This window comes from Leopardus geoffroyi, chromosome B3 (assembly GCF_018350155.1).
Source record: "Leopardus geoffroyi isolate Oge1 chromosome B3, O.geoffroyi_Oge1_pat1.0, whole genome shotgun sequence".
NCBI lineage: Eukaryota > Metazoa > Chordata > Mammalia > Carnivora > Felidae > Leopardus > Leopardus geoffroyi.
This window is the reverse complement of record NC_059337.1, coordinates 120178502-120198004: the sequence shown is the minus strand read 5'-3', so window position 1 is coordinate 120198004 and position 19503 is coordinate 120178502. Positions and strand designations below refer to the sequence as shown.

The 19503-nt window shown below is 42.2% G+C and overlaps 2 protein-coding genes across 4 annotated transcripts in view; one reads left to right on the top strand and one right to left on the bottom strand.

Moving 5' to 3' along the window:
• Positions 1-1957: 1957 nt before the first annotated feature.
• EIF2B2 (eukaryotic translation initiation factor 2B subunit beta) lies at positions 1958-8874 on the bottom strand. The gene is made up of 8 exons (XM_045451526.1): positions 8582-8874; positions 8343-8463; positions 8067-8215; positions 7022-7185; positions 6288-6383; positions 5174-5311; positions 3875-3941; positions 1958-2623 (listed from the first exon to the last, which is right to left on the bottom strand). The coding sequence occupies exons 1-8, from the start codon at positions 8853-8855 to the stop codon at positions 2466-2468; spliced, it is 1167 nt and encodes a 388-aa protein (XP_045307482.1). The 5' UTR covers positions 8856-8874; the 3' UTR covers positions 1958-2465.
• A 59-nt stretch (positions 8875-8933) lies between these two features.
• Positions 8934-19503, top strand: part of PGF (placental growth factor) — a 51530-nt gene continuing 40960 nt past the window's right edge. For all 3 annotated transcript variants that reach the window (XM_045451530.1, XM_045451529.1, XM_045451527.1), the window contains exons 1-2: positions 8934-9020; positions 11418-11493. The gene's annotated coding sequence lies outside the window, so the exon portion shown is untranslated. The remainder of the gene's footprint in view (positions 9021-11417; positions 11494-19503) is intronic.

Here is a 19503-nt window from a genome sequence, read left to right as displayed (position 1 = left end):
ACAGTTGTATGTACCCAAGTGGATTGCTGTTAGAATTGGTGCCTTCAGAGGAGACAATTGCTCGTAATTGGTAGCTATAAGCCACTTCACTGAGAAAGCGCGGGGTCGTAGATGCTTTAAGGAAAAGAATTGACAGACTGAGGCCTGACTGAGTCAGCCTCTTCTGAGTCAGAGCTTATAGGCCGGTCTTTCAGACTAAACCTCTTCAATCTTGTTTTCTCCCTCTTTCAGGGAAGACAAGAGCCCTAAGGCAAAGATCTATCTCAAGTTGATGCAGAGGCCTTCCCCTCATAACCTACCTCTGGCGAAGCGTGGTTATCAAATCACCTGTTCAGATCCCTTAGGGTGCTTGTTAAACATGCAGACTCCTGGTGCTCCCTCCCTCCACCCCACAGACAGTGCCACAGGAGACAGGAAGCTGGCCTGGGACCAGCATCTGGGGGGGGGGGGGGTTCCGCGGTATGCTCAAGTCTGCCCGGGACCTCTGCTCTGGGCCAGTGGTTCCCAAACATGGCGGATCATCTGGATTACCTGGGGAGACTTTCTGAAAAGGTAAGTACTAAAGTAGGACACATAAAAAATGGAAGTAATATATGAACCTACTAAAAATTAGAAGATATCCTCCAGCTTGCCACTGTTTGGTAGTATTCTTCCAGACTTTTATCCTATTGCATGTACATATTGTTTTGTTTTAATGAAGTGAAAGGTCACATTATGCATACTGCTCGGCAGCTTGACTTTTCCCCAGCTTGTCTTTAATTAACAACATTAAATGGACTTCCTTCCGAATCTGTCCCATTCTTTTAACACAAGGCTCACGGATCAAATGCCTCTAGGGGTCAGGCAGATAACCTGAGTTACACGGACCGGGGAGGAACGGCAGAAAAGGAGGTTTTCCATTTAATGGAGTCAGAAGCTGCTCAAGTGTAGCCAACTGCTGCCATTTGGGAACGTGGGCGCAAAATTGCCAAAGCTGCGGAGTTTCCAAAAGAAGCAAGAAATCTGAATTTTAGTATGTGATCTTCACATTTTTATTATTCTATTTTATTTTCACATTTTTATTTATTTTTTAAAAATTTTTTAACATTTATTTATTGTTGAGAGACAGAGACAGAGTATGAGCAGGGGAGGGGCAGAGAGAGAGAGGGAAACACAAAATCTGAAGCAGGTTCCAGGCTCTGAGCTGTCAGCACAGAGCCTGATGTGGGGCTCAAAGTCACCAACGGCGAGATCGTGCCCTGAGCCTAAGTTGGCCGCTTAACCGACTGAGCCACCCAGGAGCCCCTATTTTCACATTTTTAATTATTGGTAACTAATTCAAATTAAATACAGGGTGAGCCAGCCAAAATGTCCTTAACCCAAACACTGCCCTTAAGCCACTCTTTTGAAACTTCTACTGCAGTGTATACATAATGTTCCACAGTATGTCATGTTTAAAAACCTTCCTTGTTTTTAATTAACAGAATACAAAATGCTATTGCTGGACACTTAGGCTGTGACATTACAGCTGCTACAGTGATAGGTATTCTTCTCTATATCTCCATGCGCTTGTACAAATAATTTGAGAAATGCACGTTCAGAATTGCTCTCGAAAGGTACCAGCGTACAATCCTATTAACAGTACACGAGAGGGTCCTTTTCTGGGAAGCTTTAAGCGGATTCCCAGGTGCCATCCCGGAGATCAGATGTAGTAGGTCCGGGATAGAACCCAAGATGGTACATTTTCTTAAGCTCCCTGATGATTCGGAGAGGTTTTGGAGCCACTCTCTTAGATTACTAACAAGTTGTTTGGGACCACTGCCAGTGAATTAGTAAGGAAACTGTAAATACTTTCATTTGCATTTCTGTCTTAGCCAGTTCCCTCTAATTACAGCCCTCTATCAAAGCACAAAAAGGGCTCTGCTGCTGCTGCTGTTTCAGGCAGTTCAGAGCAGAACAATAAATAAACCAACTCAGGAATCTTCAAGCAGCTTTTATTGGCACAGCCCAAGAAAAGGTGTGGTAGCCATTTCTGGGCAAAAACCTATATCCCATCAAGGTCTTCAGTGTTATGTTTAACGCCCCACTGAACCAGAAAGTTTAAGTTCCTAAAACAGACTCCCCAGGTCTCTAAGAGGTTCCAAAGAACAAATTTTTACAGTAAACTCTGTGCCCAGCGTGGGAACAGAGCTCATAACCCCAGCATCAAGAGTCGCACGCTCTACCGACGGCCAGCCAGGCGCCCCAAGAGGCTACAAAATTAATAGGTCAAGGCCCGCTGCTGCTGTTAAGATCAGAAAGGCAAGAGACAGACCTGAATGTGTGTCCTTGTTATGGGATGCCTAAAAAGGCAGGAAACGGTATTAAGTTTTTTAGGTTGGCTCCAGGTCACTCCCCATTACAAGGACTTGATTTTCAGCAGTCGCACTGAAGTCCCTCTCCATTCCATATCTGGCTAAGCAGCTTCTGCTTAGAATGAATGGTGGTCATAGGACATGATCATCAGGATGGTAGAGTTCACTCATCAAGCGGTAGATGTAGGAAGGCGCATTCCCACCAATGTTGGAGATGAAGAGGGTAATGAGCTCTGGGGGGACGTAGTCAAACACGGGGCAGTGAACGCTGACCTTCTCCAGAATGTCCCCTGAAAGGCAATCAATCACACATGCTAACAATAAAACTGAGGATCCTGCTCTAATAACCAGGTAGCATATAGATTCTAGGCTCAATAACGCAGGCATACTCGCTACCCCTCGGGAAGCTGCAGCAGAGTGCAAACCAGAAAAGAGGACTTCAGACCATACCACTCCCTGCTTAAAACTCTCCAATGCCTTTGCATAGCCCTTAGAACAGAATTCCAGCTTGGGATAGCAGCCCTCAAGATCTAGCCCCTCCCCGCTGCACTACACTAATTATAACTCATCCCACTCTCCCTCGTGCTCGTTCCTCTCCAGCCATAATGGCCATCTGGTTCCAACTGGCTAAGCAGGGACCTAACTCAGGCCCTCTGCACCAATGCCTGGAAGACTCTTTCCTTGATCTTCACACGGTGGGGTCTATTCATTCTGGACTCAGCTGAAATGTCCCCTCATTAAGACCCTCCCCAAACTAACATAGTCTCCAACCACCTGCCAATCACACCATCCTTCTTTGTTCTCTTCCCAAAACATCTCATGACCTGACATTTTCTTGTCTATCTTCTGCAACAGAACATAAGCTCTGTGGGAGCAGGACCTATTTGTTGTTCATTTTTACATCCCTAGTTGCTAGCGTAGTGCTGGATACATAGTGGATACATACATAAAATAATTCTTGAAAGAACAAATGTGTGAATAAATGAAGTTATTCAACTTCTAAGAAGAACTGTAGCCCAAGCACTTGCTTTGCTCTCAGATGGTGTTTAAGGCCATGTGATGTTGATAAGGTGGCAGGCTCACTGACCACAGCTGCTACATTCAGAAGTCACAGAAAAGGACCCCAACGCACAAAGATTACAGGCCAGTTTTATAGTAGGAACATTTTGGAACCTACTTCCTTTGACATTCACGTCACCAAAATGACTCCCTACAGCAACTGAAAAACAAATCTATTTTCCCATTCGGTTGTTGCCTCTGTCAAGCAATGTGCAAAGCCAAACTCAGTCAATGCTGGGTGATCCAACCCACCATGACCCCAATACTCCGTTGAATATATTAGTCCCAGAACAAAATGATCAGGTCCCCATGCACTCTAAGACACTAAAGAGAAGTCTCCACAAGAAGTATGATAAAAAACACAACCTGGCAGCATCCATCCCTGACTGACTACCAAAACAAAAGCAAAAAGACCCAAACACACATGCACGTACACACACACACACACACACATACACACACACACACACACCCTTCTGTACCTTCTGTGAAAGGCAGAACTTCTTCAGGGGCCACAAACTTGTGAAATGAATCTTCTTCATTGGGGAACTAGATAAGGAAAAAAAAAAAAAAAGAGTGAGACAGACCTAGCAAATTCCACTTCTAGGTACAGACCCAAGGGAAATAAAAATCTTATGTCCACAAAGAAGCTTGCACACAAATGCTTCCAGGACCATCATTCACTAAAACCAAAGGCTGAACAACCCAACTACCCAAGGGGTGAATGGATAAATAAACTGTGGTATATCCATGCAAGAGAGTATCATTCAGCCACAGAAAGAAACAAAGAGCTGTGCTATAGCTAGGAACCTTGAAAACATCATGGGAAGTGAAAGATGTCAAAAACAAAAGGCACACATTGTATGATTTCTTTTATATGAAATATCCAAAACAGGCAAAGCCACAGAGACAGAAAACAGATCAGTGATTCCTAGGAGATGGGGAGAGGAGGCAACAGGGAGTGATTATGTAACGGGTACAGAGTGTTTTGCCGGGATGATGAAGGTCTGAAACCAGAGAGTGGTAGTTGCACAATGTTGTGAATGTAGTAAGTGCCCCTGAACTGTACATTTAAAACTGGCTAATTGTATGTTATGTGAAATTCACCTCAATTTAAAAAAGAGACCTACAAATAGCTTCTATTGCTAATGAAATAACTCTTCATTTTGTAATACTGTTTGTATTCAAGCTACAGAGGAACGTCCCTCCAACTATGACAAATAAAACCGATTCTATGTTCCTAGTTTCAACTTGTTTGGCATTTTCAGAAATGGTCAGGGTGATGGGGAATGGTGGCAGTGGAAACAAAGGGCCTTCCCCAACTATGTACTACCCTGATCTTACAATTTTGACTTTTCAAAGCTGACAAGTTATACTATCAATTTTTGGGGGGCGCCTGGGGGACTCAGTCGGTTGAGTGTCCGATTCTTGATTTCAGCTCAGGTCACGATCTCACAGTTGGTGAGTTTGAGCCCCACATCTGGCTCTGCACTTTCAGCCTGGGATTCTCTCTCCCTCTCTCTCTGCCCCTCCCCTGCTCGCACACGTGCTCTCTCTCTCTCAAAATAAATGAACATTAAAAAAAAAAAGGAATTAAAAAAAAAACTATCAATTTTTTTCCTGGTTCAAGACTTTTGTGGCTTTTTCCAGCCTCTACTGGGTCTAATCCATTTAGTAAACACAGATAAAGAGAAGCCCCAGAGTGAGCAGGTTGAAGGCCTGGAGATCAAGCCTACATTTTGGCTTCCTTCTTTCTGTTGGCTACAGACAGACAGACGTACCTGTGGGGAAAGCTTGAACATGGGAGCACAAACGATGAGCGGGGTGGAATGGTGTTTTGCTGCCAGTGCTAGAGTGTGAGTTCCTGTCACGGCTCTCAGGGCACCATTGGCCAGGATGGTCTTTGTGCCAATGATCACCTTTGGAACAGGAAGCAAAATGTGAGTCATCCTAGAGATACAACCTTAAATAGGCCATTGGGCACAATAGGCTGAATGCCCAGGCCTCCCTCTTGACATCGTGAGGGTCACACAGCCGTAAAGGAAAAGGGATTCTAGACTAAGGACCATGAGTTCTAGCTCAAAAGGGGCTTCCCAAAGAATGAATATAGTCTGTGACCGGAAGCTGTACCACCTCCTGCTCTTAGCCCTGTCTTCTAGGATCTCTATGTCACAGCTCCTGAGAAGCCAGAAGCCTTTCTATTCATCATCCACCACTGCCAAGCTCTCTGCTCAGAAAGCAGGGACCCTCTACCCAATCCCTAGCAGCTGCCATGCTTAGCTTAGCCCTATTTCATTCCCTTCAATGCTTTCACCAAAAAGAAACTACTCTGAGGTGCCCGGCTGGCTCAGTTGTAGAGCGTGTAGATCATGACTCTTGATCTTGGGGTTGTGAGTTCAAGCCCCACACTGGGTGTAGAGATTGCTTTAAAAAATAAAATCTTTCGGGACGCCTGGGTGGCTCAGTCGGTTGAGCGTCCGACTTCAGCTCAGGTCATAATCTCACAGTCCATGAGTTCAAGCCCTGCGCCGGGCTCTGTGCTGACAGCTCAGAGCCTGGAGCCTGCTTTAGATTCTGTGTCTCCCTCTCTTTCTCTGCCCCACCCCTGCTCATGCTCTGTCTCTGTCTCAAAAATAAATAAAAACATTTAAAAAAAATTAAAATAAATAAAATCTTTAAAACAAACACAACAAAAAGAAGCTACTCTAAGTGAGGAACAATGATACAGATAGAAGAAAACGAAATTCAGTTAATATATTAAAAAGGCCCAAATATGTACTTTCAAAAGGTGTTAGAAACTTTCTTTCCTCATAGATATCATAGGAGGGAGGGGGGAAAAATCAGTATTTTAGAAGTACAGTCTTCATGAATTAATATAAGTCCAAATATACCCACCTTGTTGACTCTTGACATAACAGCAAAAATGGCGGCATCAGTCATGACAGTTGTCTCAATACCTGCTTTGGACAAATTGACTGCCATTTCGTGACCCTGCAATAGGACAGAAAGGCTGACATTATGAGAGAGAGTGAGAGAGAGTGGAAGGCATCTCCAATGGAGAATTCTGTGATACTGAGCACAGCCGACACACAACTGCCTCCAGATAACTCCTTTTTCTGCCCGTGGTCGGTATTCTCTGGTACATTGCAGGGAAGCCCAGGAGAAGCTAATAAATGTTGAATTCTCCACAGGAGCATTAGAGCAGCCACAAAACTGGAAATACTGGTCTCGTGTATTGGGCAGAGCTGACAGGATAGGTCCTGGCTCGTTCCTTTACAACATCCTGCATCCTTACATAGTTCCTTCTGAAAGACCTATTATTTACGTAGGGATGGAGTGCGGTCAGGCCAAGCATCAGTCATCCCCAAGGTAATTTACCCTATTTTGATTCCCAAAAGAACCAATATATTTCTTTTCTTGAACCCAGCATTTCACCTAAGCCTCCCAAACCAATGTTGAAGAGTGTTGACAGGATGAACAACTTGAAAATTCCCTTAATGTTTTATTTTACTTTATCTTCTCAACGTCTTGCTTATCAATTCAAAGATAGCACAGAGCCCATCTATCACTTCTTGATTCCCTCCTCAGTTTTCATTTTTCTTAGCAACTCCAGAAGCCGCCCCCCCTACCTGACAGAAAGGAGCACATTCTGCCACAATGACATGGAATTTCCTCTTTCGGGCCGCCTCTTTGAGGAAGGCTTCTACTGTTCGGGAGAAGCCAATGGTCATGATCACCTCATTGGAGTGGATGTGCTCCAGAGCCTGGGCTGCAATGTTCTCTGTTGTCCCTTCTGCAAGAACAGTCAGTTTTGCAAGGAAAATATGAAACCACCGTGCTACAACATGAAAGAGACAGGTGCCCACCTAGTGGACCCTGGTAACACAGGGTAAATGGACTTAATATGAAGGTCACTTCTTCTTAAAAGCCCCATTCTTCTGGGATCTTCTACCTCCTAAGTTCTCAGTCTACCCTCTTTCCCAGTAGAACCCCCAACTCATCCACTTAACCCCCCAACCCTGCCCGCCACAACACCAGCTCCTTACAATTGATTTTGAAGACACTGAATTCAGGCAAAAAAAAAAAAAAAAAAAAAAAAAAAAAAAAAAAAAAGGTCCAATTGGGGAAATCATAAAATGCTGAGCGTGGGGTAAACAGTTTTCTCCCTAAAGGGACTCCTCCTCCAAAAGGTGGCCACAACACCTCCACCTGAGGAGGCCACAGACGAAAAAAGGGGAGCAATTTGGAAGCAGCAGCTCCAGATACACAGACCCAGCTTCTTCCTTCCTTGGGGAATTCTGATTGTAATGAATATCTGCAGATCTCCTGGGTCACAAAGACAAGGGGAATGGAGGTGGTGCGTGTGTGCATAAAAATTCAAAAAGAAGTTTAGTGAAGTCTACCACCTGTGGTTTTAAGGAGTTCATCTTTAAAACGAAAATAAAGCTCTGTCCTAACAGCTTCTGCAGCAATCTATAAAGGGCTGGTCTGTAAAGAAATGTAGGGAGGGTTATCTTAGTCCTGCTCCAAACCTTCCTCTTAGTCAGGATGGAGGACAAAGCTGAGAACAGCATAACTGGCGATCTCCCATCTCTGCTGATGAACAACTTTCAGGGTCTTCTCTTCCTTCATCTGCCTGTAACCTGTCCTGACACCCGGGATCAGGACTCTTACCCAGTTCCACAAGCAGCTCATTAATTGCCTCGATGATGTTGGACTGGAGTTGGGCGTAATGGAAGCTGAAATCCTCGCTCAGGCCTTCGGATGTCAAGAGTTTGTGCAAGGACTCCTGCTGATCGCTCTCATCGCTGCGTCCATGGAGTCTACGGAGGCAACAAGACGCAAAGAGTGAGGTGGGCTGAGGTGTACTCTTTGAAGCAACAGGGCCTGCTCACCACTAAAGGCTCCAAGCAAAGGGCGGAGCTCGTGCAAAAAGGCCCACGTCCTAACCTGCCATACTCCTCCCGGATGATCCTGAGCACTCTCCGCACCATGTTGCCCACCGTGGTCTCTGAGGGCTGCGCGGCTGTCATCCTCTGGCCCTCTCGGCGAATCAGTTCCATCAGCTCCCCTGCAGTCCGAGGAACAGAGCGTGAGAGGGCATGAGCACGATGAGACCTGGGCGACTTTCCGCCTGGGGATCGGGAACGGATAGTGACGAGGGACGCGACAGAATAGACCTGCCTCACCTGCATTGCTCCAGCGGTGGTCCGTAATGATCCGGCGCAGCAGCCCCAGGGTCTCCCGAGCCATGTCCTCGGAGCTGCGCCGCCCGCCGCCCCGCTTCAGGGCCTCCACGAAACTCTCGATGCTCTCGTACAACTCCGAGCCATTGGCTGCGGCTCCCGGCATCTCGAAAAGAGCCGCCTCGCCGGCGAAATCCGCACCTGTACAACCTCGATCGTTGCACTTCCGGGGCGGGTAAAGTCGGCTTCCGCTCCGCGAGGGAAACTCCGGCTTCATGGTCCGCACGCCACGCCCCTCCGTGCCACAGCCCACCCCTTCCATCTGCCTGAGCCAATCAGAGACTAGGAACTCGAGTTGCTCATTTACGGCGGAGCGTCCGCGAGCCTCCGAGGCTGGAGGAACGGAAGTGGCCGTTCGCAGCTCCTACGAAGTTGGACAGAGGTGAGCTGGGAGGCCCCGCGAGGGTGGCTAGTTCTGTTGCTATGGAAACAGCTGGTCTCGGCGCTCCCACTCCCCACAACGACCCGAGGCTGTGCTGTGAAAGTTGCCACCCGCCCTCCCTCCTGATCCCTAAGCTCCAGTGACCACCAGCTGTTCTGACTCGCGCTGAGAGTGCGCGTCCGGGACCCGCTACACCTAGGGCAGACGCTCTATTATAATGCTGTTACACTGCATAAAACTGGTTCGTTTGCACCTGTGTCTAATAGATTCAGCTCCCTGAGAGCAGGGACCATACCTTTTTTACCTTTGCATTCCCATCGCCTCACACACTTATTGTGAAGCAGGGATCAGGGATGAAGAGACCGAATACTCACCAATAAGGAGGTTCAAAGTGGGAGCTTTATATGGGAGCAAAGATGATGTCCTTCCAGATAGGCTAGAGAGTATAACATAATACCAAGAGCTATTATTGACTTCAAGTTTACTCTGTGTTGGGCACTGTGTGTGAATTATCTACTGCAATCTGTGAGGTAGGTCCTCTTATCCGCATTTTACAGGATAGAAAACGGCCACAAAATTCAAGCAGTTGGTAAGGGGACGCATTCGTGTTCAAATCTACCGACTATCTGAATCTAAAGTCTGCGTGTCATGAGAAGCTCTGTTTCCTTAAGATAAGTTCTTAGGATCTCAGGGCAAACTCATTTTCTTAAGACATTTGTTACATTTGACATATTTCCATCCAAAAAGATACATCAATACCAAAATCAGACAAAGAGAGTACAAGAAAACTACAGACCAGTATCCCTCACACAGATGCAGAATCTGTAACAAAATATTAACAAATCAAATCCAGCAATGAATAAAAAGATTAATAATTACCAAATAGAATTTAAACCCGGGATGCAAAGCTCTTTTAATGTTTGAAAATTAATCATTATTTAACAACCATATTAACAATATAAAAAGTGAAACCACATGATCAGATCTATTGATTCAAGAAGCATTTGACAAAATTCAACAGCCATTGAATTAAAAAAAAAAATAACTCTCAGAGAACTAGGAATAGAAGGGAACTTCTTCAACTTGCTAAAGAATATCCATAAGAGCCTGCACTTAACATCATACTTTAAGGTGAAAGACTGCTTTCTTTCTAAGATCAGAAACAAGGCAAGGATGTCCACTCTCACAACTCCTATTTAATATTATAGTCAAAGTTCTAGGCAGTGCAATAAGGTAAGAGAAAGAAAGTTTAAAAACATACAGACTAGAAAGAGAGAAAACTGCTCCTATTCACAGAAGACATCATTGTCCACACAGAAAATCCAAATAATCAACAATGACCAAAAAAACCCAAGAGTGAATAAGTGAATTTAGCAAGGATGTAAGGACAACACGCAAAAATGAATCTTGTTTCTATATACTAGCAATGAATAATTAGAAACCAAAATTGAAACACCATAACTCCCAAAAGCCATAATATATTTGTCAATTTTATTTGTGTTAAGTTAAAAAAAATTTTTTTAATGCTTATTTATTTTTGAGACAGAGAATGAACATGGGAGGGGCAGAGAAAGAGGGAGACACAGAATCTGAAACGGGCTCCAGGCTCTGAGCTGTCAGCACAGAGCCTGATGCGGGGCTCGAACTCATGGACTGCGAGATCATGACCTGAGCCAAAGTCAGACGCTTAACTGACTGAGCCACCCAGGCACCCCTATTTGTGTTAAGTTTAAACTGTCCTAAAAATTGTACCAATTTACATGCTTGTTATCACTTATCATGATATCACTTATCATGATCTGGCCAATTTTGGATATTGTCGTTCTTTATTTTTCCAGGCATCAAGCCATTAAAAAATAAGGCATATACTATTGTATACATACAAAAGAAATATGTTGTGTGTTATATATATGTGTGTGTGTGTGTATGTATGTATATATGAAACTACCATGCTACAACACAGACATGATAAAGCATGTCTAAATATATATATATATGCAAGTTATGAAGCATGACAAAATGAACATGCATGAACTCATCTCCCAAATTAAAAACTAAAATTCTTTTTTTTTTTTTTTTTAGTTTTTTTAAATGTTTTTATTTATTTCTGAGACAGAGAGATACAGAGCATGAGCAGGGGAGGGGCAAAGAGAGGGGGAGACACAGAATCCAAAGCAGGCTCCAGGCTCTGAGCTGTCAGCACAGAGCCGGACGCGGGGCTCAAACTCACGGAGTGTGAGATCATGACCTGAGCTGAAGTCAGACGCTTAACCGACTGAGCCACCCAGGCGCCCCCAAAACTAAAATTCTTAAATATAAGTAGAATGGTGGTTTTCAGGGGTGGGATGGGGGCCTAAGTTATTATTTAATGGGTACAGAATTTTGGTTTTACAACAGGATAACAGTTCTCGAGATGGATGGTGGAGGATGGATGTACATTAATGCCACTGAGATGCACACTTAAAGGACTTAGGTAAATTTTATGTTACCTGTATTTTAACCACAATTTTAAAAAGTATGTGATATATATTTTAAAAAATCCTAGGGGGCGCCTGGGTGGCGCAGTCGGTTAAGCGTCCGACTTCAGCCAGGTCACGATCTCGCGGTTCGTGAGTTCGAGCCCCGCGTCGGGCTCTGGGCTGATGGCTCAGAGCCTGGAGCCTGTTTCCGATTCTGTGTCTCCCTCTCTCTCTGCCCCTCCCCCGTTCATGCTCTGTCTCTCTCTGTCCCAAAAATAAGTAAAACGTTGAAAAAAAAAAAATCCTAAAACACTGCCTATACCATGTCGACGATGTGTGTACTCTTACCCCGTTTCTCTGTCTTCTCCCATACCCAAGGATAACCACTGAATTTTGATTGGTATTGCTTTGTTTTATTAAAAAAATGTATATTTATAATCCCTAAACAACATATTGTTTAGTTCAACCTGATTTTAACTTTTTTGCAGATGACATTATAATGTAATTTGCTACAACTTGCTCTTTTCATTTGATACGACATTCCTAAAATGGATGTAGTTACGTGTATCTGCAGTTCTTTCATTAGCAACGCTGCCTAGTATCCCATCATGTGACCATACCATAATCTATGTATTCATTTTCTTTCAACGGATATTTGGGGTGTTTCCAGTCTTTTTTAGGGGAGTGAGAGACTATAAACTATAAATATTCTTGTGTATGTTTTGGCCTGCAAGTGGAACAGCTAGAGCATAGACTGTGTGAATATTCAACTTTACAAATAGCGCTAGTCTTCCAAAGTGGTTAAATCAATGAATGCTCGGGGCGCCTGGGTGGCTCAGTTGGTAGAGCATGCAACTCTTGATCTTGGGGTTGTACATTCGAGCCCCACGTTGGGTGTAGAGATTACTAAAAAATAAAAGCTTAAAAGACAAAATCTTCAGGGCGCCTGGGTGGCTCAGTGGGTTGAGCGACCCACTTCGGCTCAGGTCATGATCTCATGGTTTGTGAGTTCGAGCCCCGCCTCAGGCTCAGTGCTGACAGCTCAGAGCCTGGAGCCTGTTTCAGATTCTGTGTCTCCCTCTCTCTCTGACCCTCCCCCGTTCATGCTCTGTCTGTCTGTCTCTGCCTCAGAAATAAATAAACATTAAAAAAAAATTTTTTTTAATAAAAAAAAAAATCAACGAATGCTCTCTCCAGTAGGACTTAAAGAGTTCCAACTGATCTACCTTATTAGCAACACTTGGTACTACCAGTTATTTTATTTGGGGAGAATCAGGTGGATATAAAAGGATGCATCATTATGATCTTAATTTGTTTTCCTGATTACCAATGAGGTTGTTCATTTTTTCATATGTTTCTTGGACGTGTATTTTTCTTTCTCCTTTGTGAAATACCTGTTTGTGTCTCTTGCCTACTTTCTTAAAAATCTTTTTAAAATGGGCTCGTAGGAGTTTCTTATATATCTTGAATACTAATCTTTTTCAGTTGTTTTATAAATATCTTCTCTCAGTTCATGGCTTGTTGTTTCACTCACTTTGAGATGTCTTTCAACAGAGTTCTCAATTTTAAATATGGTCAAATGCATCAACCTTGTCTTAGGTAGTTAATGCTTTTCATATTTTATTTTAAAACTCCTTCCCTGGGGTGCCTGGGTGGCTCAGTCGCTTAAGCATTCAACTCTTGATTTGGGCTCAGGTCATGATCTCATGGTTTGTGACATCAAGCCCTGTATTGGGCTCTGTGCTGACAGTGCAGAGCCTGCTTGGGATTCCCCCCCCCCCACCCTGCCTCTCCCCTACTTGCTTGCTCTCTCTCCCTCAAAAACAAAACAAAACAAAACAAAAACCCTTCCCTAATTTAAAGGCTTGAAGATGATCTCTTACTTTTTTTCTTCTAAATAAGTTAAAATTTTAGATTTACATGTAAGTTTTGGGAGTGCCTGGGTGGCTTAGACAGATGAGGGTCTGACTTTTGATTTTGGCTCAGGTCGTGATCTCAAAGTTCATGAGATAGAGCCCCTCATCAGGCTCTTCACTGACAGCACAGACCCTGCTTGGGATTCTGTCTCTCTCCCTCTCTCTCTGCCTCTCTCTCAAAATAAATAAATATTTTAAAAAAGGATTTACACATAAGTTTTCTATGTAAGGAGTAAGGTGGGAATCCAATTTTATTTTCTTTTTCCATTCTTTTTCCCTTGATTTTCAATGCTACCACTCTAATATATCAAGTATCTATAATGTGTGAGTCTGTTTGAGGGCTTTGTATTTTGTTCCATTGCTAAATTTGCATATCCCTGACCTAATATCACATTTTTGTCTTATTTTATAAAAAGTCTTGCTCTATGGTAAGAAAAATTCCCTTGCAATATTTCTTTCTTTAAAAGGTTCTTAACTAGTTTTAGGTGTTTGTTCTTTCATATATATTTTAGAAACAATTTGTCTATTCCTCAAAAAAAAAAAAAAAAAAAAAGCAACCTCTAAAGATTTTGCATGGAATTACTTTGAATCTCTAAATTAATTTGAGGAGAATTGGCATCTTTAAGATACTGAGTCTTCCTATCTATGGGTATGGTATATATCTTCATTTATTTAGGTCTTCTTTAATGTTGTTTAGTAAAATTTTGTAGTTTTCTCCATATATGACTTGCACATCTTGTGTAAGATTATTCCTAGGTACATTGAATTTTTACTGTTGTAGATGATTATCATTCTTTTTCATCATTGTCAAATGAATAGAGAAAATACAAAACTCCTTTTAGTTTGCATTTCTTTGCTCATTAATATAGATGAACATTTTTTTCATGTTTCAATGCATATGATTTGCCCATTTTTCTAATATGATACATGACAGACATTCTGGTTGTCTACCTGACACCCATTTCTTTCTTCTTGTTTGTTAAAAGGCCTGATTTTCTTTGGTTTCTATCCACAGGGAAAGTGGTTTTAGCTTATGAGTAAATCCTGATTGGCCTAAGCCAATCATCGCAATTCCATTCTTTTTCTTTCTTTCTTTCTTTCTTTCTTTCTTTCTTTCTTTCTTTCTTTCTTTCTTTCTTTCTTCCTTCCTTCCTTCCTTCCTTCCTTCCTTCCTTCCTTCCTTCCTTCCTTTCCTTCCTCTTTCTTTCTTTCTTTCTTTCTTTCTTTCTTCTTTCTTTCTTTCTTTCTTTCTTTCTTTCTTTCTTTCTTTCTTTCTTCTATAGGTTGGTGCTGGGTAACCCATTTTCTAGCCAGCAGAATATGAGGGAGATCTGTTTGGGACTCCCTGGAAAGGTTTCTTTGTTTTTAAGTAACGGAGAAGACTCCTTAGTCTCTTTAGTCTCTTGATTGTCTGAAATATGATGCCTAGAATTACTGCAGCTATCTTAAATGACCATGAAGTCTCAAGAATGAGGATTAAGTTAACACGCCAAGATGTCAGAACGGAAGAACAGGAAGAACCTAAGGTCTTGAAAATATCAACACTTAATGGATATTTTACATATATAAACTCTTGTCATCCTTTCAGCAGTCCTATGAGATAAATACTACTAATATAACCATTTTCAAAACAGGAATCTGAGGCATAAATAGGATAAGTAACTTGCTTAGTGTCACACACCCAGTAAGTGGAAGAGTTGAGATGTTAATCCAACAGTATAGCTTCAGTGCTTATCCTGTTAGTCTATGTACTATGGTGTTTTTTATTAAAGTTGTTGTGTGAAATCGACAAATCCAGAAGTTGCCCTAACTTTAGACTTCTTATTATATGAAATGGTACATTTCTCTATAAAATTTTGAATGGAGTTTTCTGTCACAGCCCAAATCATCTTGATATTGGGTATTTAATCTTTTTCTGGTTAATTTGTAAGGTGTGTTTATATATTAAAGATTCCAATCATTTGTAATTTGTGTTGCAATATTAGTAGTTTTAAAAACTTTGCCCAATTCTCACATATTTCTGTGGGATTTTATTTTATCTTATTTATTCTTTTATTTTTTTTAACGTTTATTTATTTTTGAGACAGAGAGAGACAGTGCATGAATGAGAGAGGGTCAGAGAGAGAGAGGGAGACACAGAATCTGAAACAGGCTCCAGGCTCTGAGCTGTCAGCACAGAGCCCGATGCAGGGCTCGAACTCACGGACTGTGAGATCATGACCTGAGCCAAAGTCGGACGCTTAACCGACTGAGCCACCCAGGTGCCCCTCTTTCTGTGGGATTTTAAATTGAAACAGCTTTCAGTAGGACAATTTGGAAAAAAAAAAAACGTAGCAAAAGACTTTAAAATGTTCATTCAGGGGCGCCTGGGTGGCGCAGTCGGTTAAGCGTCCGACTTCAGCCAGGTCACGATCTCGCGGTCAGGGAGTTCGAGCCCCGCGTCAGGCTCTGGGCTGATGGCTCAGAGCCTGGAGCCTGTTTCCAATTCTGTGTCTCCCTCTCTCTCTGCCCCTCCCCCGTTCATGCTCTGTCTCTCTCTGTCCCAAAAATAAATAAACGTTAAAAAAAAAAATAAAATGTTCATTCATGCTTTTTAAATTGGTATGTTTAAGTCTAGAAATTTATCCTAGGGAGGTAATCAGAAATAGGCCCAAAGATTTATCCACAATAACACTTTTTACTTTATTATTTATAACATAAAATCAGAAATATTCCTAAATAGCCAAAATTTAAAAATTGGTTTGGAAATTATGTATTGCCATACATGTTTTAGAAGAATATTTAATGACATAAGAAATACTTAATGATAAGAATTATTGACAACATATTGTTAAGTTTAAAAAGTGGAGTTCCTACAGTCACTCTGGAAGATAGTTTGGCAATTCCTTTCAAAACTAAAAATGGATTTATAATACAACCCAGCAATTGCACTCTTGGTCATTCATCCCAGAGAAATGAGCACTTGTATCTAAATAGCATGAATGTTCATAGTAGCTTTATTCATAATAGCCAAAAACTAGAAACTTCCTAAATGTCCTTCCATTAGTTAGTGTTTAAACAAACTGGGGCAAATCCATAGCATGGGATATGGTTTGGCAATAAAAAGGAATAAACTATTGATATCTCCAACAACTTAAATGAAACTCAAGGAACTTATGCTGAGTGAAAAAAGCCAATCTTAAAAGTATACATAAAGCATAATTCCGTTTATGTAGCACTCGTGGAATAACATATATAGAGAGATGAAGAATGGATTAGTAATTGCCAGGGGTTAGAGTTGGGTGGGGGCATGGGATGGGGGTAGCTATGAAGGAGTGACACAAAGGATAGTATACTTGAGTCTCTTCATCTTGTGGGGATGATTATGCAAGGCTACACATGATAACATTTCATAGAGCTACACACACACACATACACACACACACGAGTACGTGTGTAACTGGTGAAATCTAAAACTATGGATTATATCAATGTCAATATTTTGGTTTTGATCCAGTACCATAGTTGTTTGAGTTGTTGCCATCAGAGGAGGCAGGGGGAAGGGTGCATGGGACTTTGGTGTACATTCCTTTCAGTCTCCTATGAAATCGCCAATTATCTTGAAATAAATAGTTTAACAAAAACTTTATACACCAGGATTTATAAAATAAAAATATCTGTTTAAAAAAAGATTATAGGGGCGCCTGGGTGGCTCAGTCGGTTAAGCGGCCGACTTCGGCTCAGGTCGTGATCTCGCGGTCCATGAGTTCGAGCCCCGCGTCGGGCTCTGTGCTGACAGCTCGGAGCCTGGAGCCTGCTTTGGATTCTGTGTCTCCCTCTCTCTCTGCCCCTTCCCCCGTTCATGCTCTGTCTCTCTCTGCCTTTCAAAAATGAATAAATGTTAAAAAATTTTTAAAAATTAAAAAAAAAGATTATAATGGGGTTCCTGGGTGGCTCAGTCAGTTGAATGTCTGATTTCAGCTCAGGTTCATGATCTCCCCATTCATGGGTTTGAGCCCCGCATCTGACTCTGTGCTGACAGCTCAGAGCCTGGAGCCTGCTTCAGATTCTGTCTCCCTCTCTCTCTCTCTGCCCCACCCCTGTTCACATTCTGTCTCTGTCTCTCTCAAAAATAAATATTAAAAAAGAATTTTTTAAAGAAAATTATAATAATGGGGCACCTGGGTGGCTCAGTTGAGCATCCAACTCTTGATTTCAGTTCAGGTCATGATTTCACGGTTTGTGGGTTGGAACTCCACATGGGGCTCCACGCTGACAGTGCAGGACCTGCTTGGGACTGGCTCTCTCTCTCTCTCTCTCTCTCTCTCTCTCTCTTTCTTCCTCTGTCTCTGCCCCTCCCCTGCTCATGCTCCTCTCTCTTTCTGTCAAAATAAATAAATAAACTTAAAAAAAAGAAAAAAATATAATAAAAAATTATCAAAAAATAAATAAAAGTGGTGCCTGGCTGACTCATTTGGTACAGCATGTGACTCTTGATCTCAGGGTCGTGAGTTCAAGGCCCACATTGGACATGGAGCCTATTTTAAAATAAATAAATAAAAATAAATTTGAAAAAAAGAAAAGAAAATTATAAGGGCACCTGGCTGACTCAGTGGAGCACACGACTCTTCATCTTGGGGTTGTGAGTTCTAGCCCTACATTGGGTGTAGAGATTGTTTAAAAATAAAATCTTTAAAAGAAAATTATAATGGATTATGTTACATTGCTCTAATTATTAAATGACTCAGTGCTAAAATACAATTTTTCAAAAAAAGCAAGACGCAAAAGTAGTGTATTTGGTAGGCTCTCAATTTCACTTAAAAATATTTATATGTTAGGGGCGCCTGGGTGTCTGACCAGCTCAGGTCATGATCTCATGGTTCACGAGTTTGAGCCCCACATGGGGCTCTGTGCTGACAGCTCAGAGCCTGGAGCTTGCTTCGGATTCTTTGTGTGTGTCTCTCTCTCTCTGCTCCTCCCCCGCTAGCGCTCTGTTTCTGTCTCTCTGTCTCTCAAAATTAATAACCGTTAAAAATTTTTTTAAATATTTGTATGTTATTCATATATATATATATATATATATATACACACATACACACATACGCACACCTATATATACACACATATGTACATCATATATTTGTGTATATACATATATGTTTGTGTATACATACATACAGGTATGGGTGTGTGTGTGGATATTTGTGTGACATATACCAAGATATTAACTGTGGCTCTCTCTGGATAGTATGACTACAGGTTTATTAGAGACCCCTAATTGCCTCACAAACCACCAATCTATAGTAGTAGAGTTTTGGTTCTGCAAATAGCTACCCAGAATAAAGACTACATCTCCTGGTCTCCCCAGCAGGTAGATGCGGCCATGTGACCGCATTCTTACTGATGAGGGAGCATAAGGCAAGCTGAGGACAAAGCACAAGCTAAGAACACCCCCCACCCCCCACCCCAGGTGGGATACGTGTGATATTCCTCGGACATGAAAGGGAAAGAAAACCAATGGTTAACTGATAAAAGTCACAGTCATCCAGGACAGGAGTCTCCATCAGTTTACAAATATCTTAGTAAATTACCAAAAAACAAAAACAAAAACAAAAAGCAATCTTATCAATAGGCTAATCTCCGGAACTCCCTACTGTCTTCATATTAATGCTTTGCTACTTTACTGGAGGGAAAAACAACTTTAGTTTGACAATAGCTAGGCCTTCAGTAATCTGTGAGTCTTCTTTAGCATATGAAAATCCCTTTAAGAAACTTTCCCTTGACTTTACCTCTCCTAACCCCATAGTATACAACCAGTCACTCTTTACAACCCCAGTGCAGCTCTTTCTGCCCCCAGGTCCTGTCCCTACGCTTTAATAAGATCACCTCCTTGCACCAAAGACGTCTTCAAGAATTCTTTCTTGGCCATTGGCTCCGAACCCCACCATCACCCCAAAACCCGGTCATTACCGTGGGGCTGGTGTGGAAGCGTTGTGTCGCTGCTTCTGAGAACCTTGCCTGGGAGATAGCTGGCATGTGTCCCTTGGCCTCTTTATCCCTTTCTCTTTCTGGCTACTTTTCTGCTCTGTCAGCCTAGATAATGAGGATTCAGGCCACGCTGCAGGCATG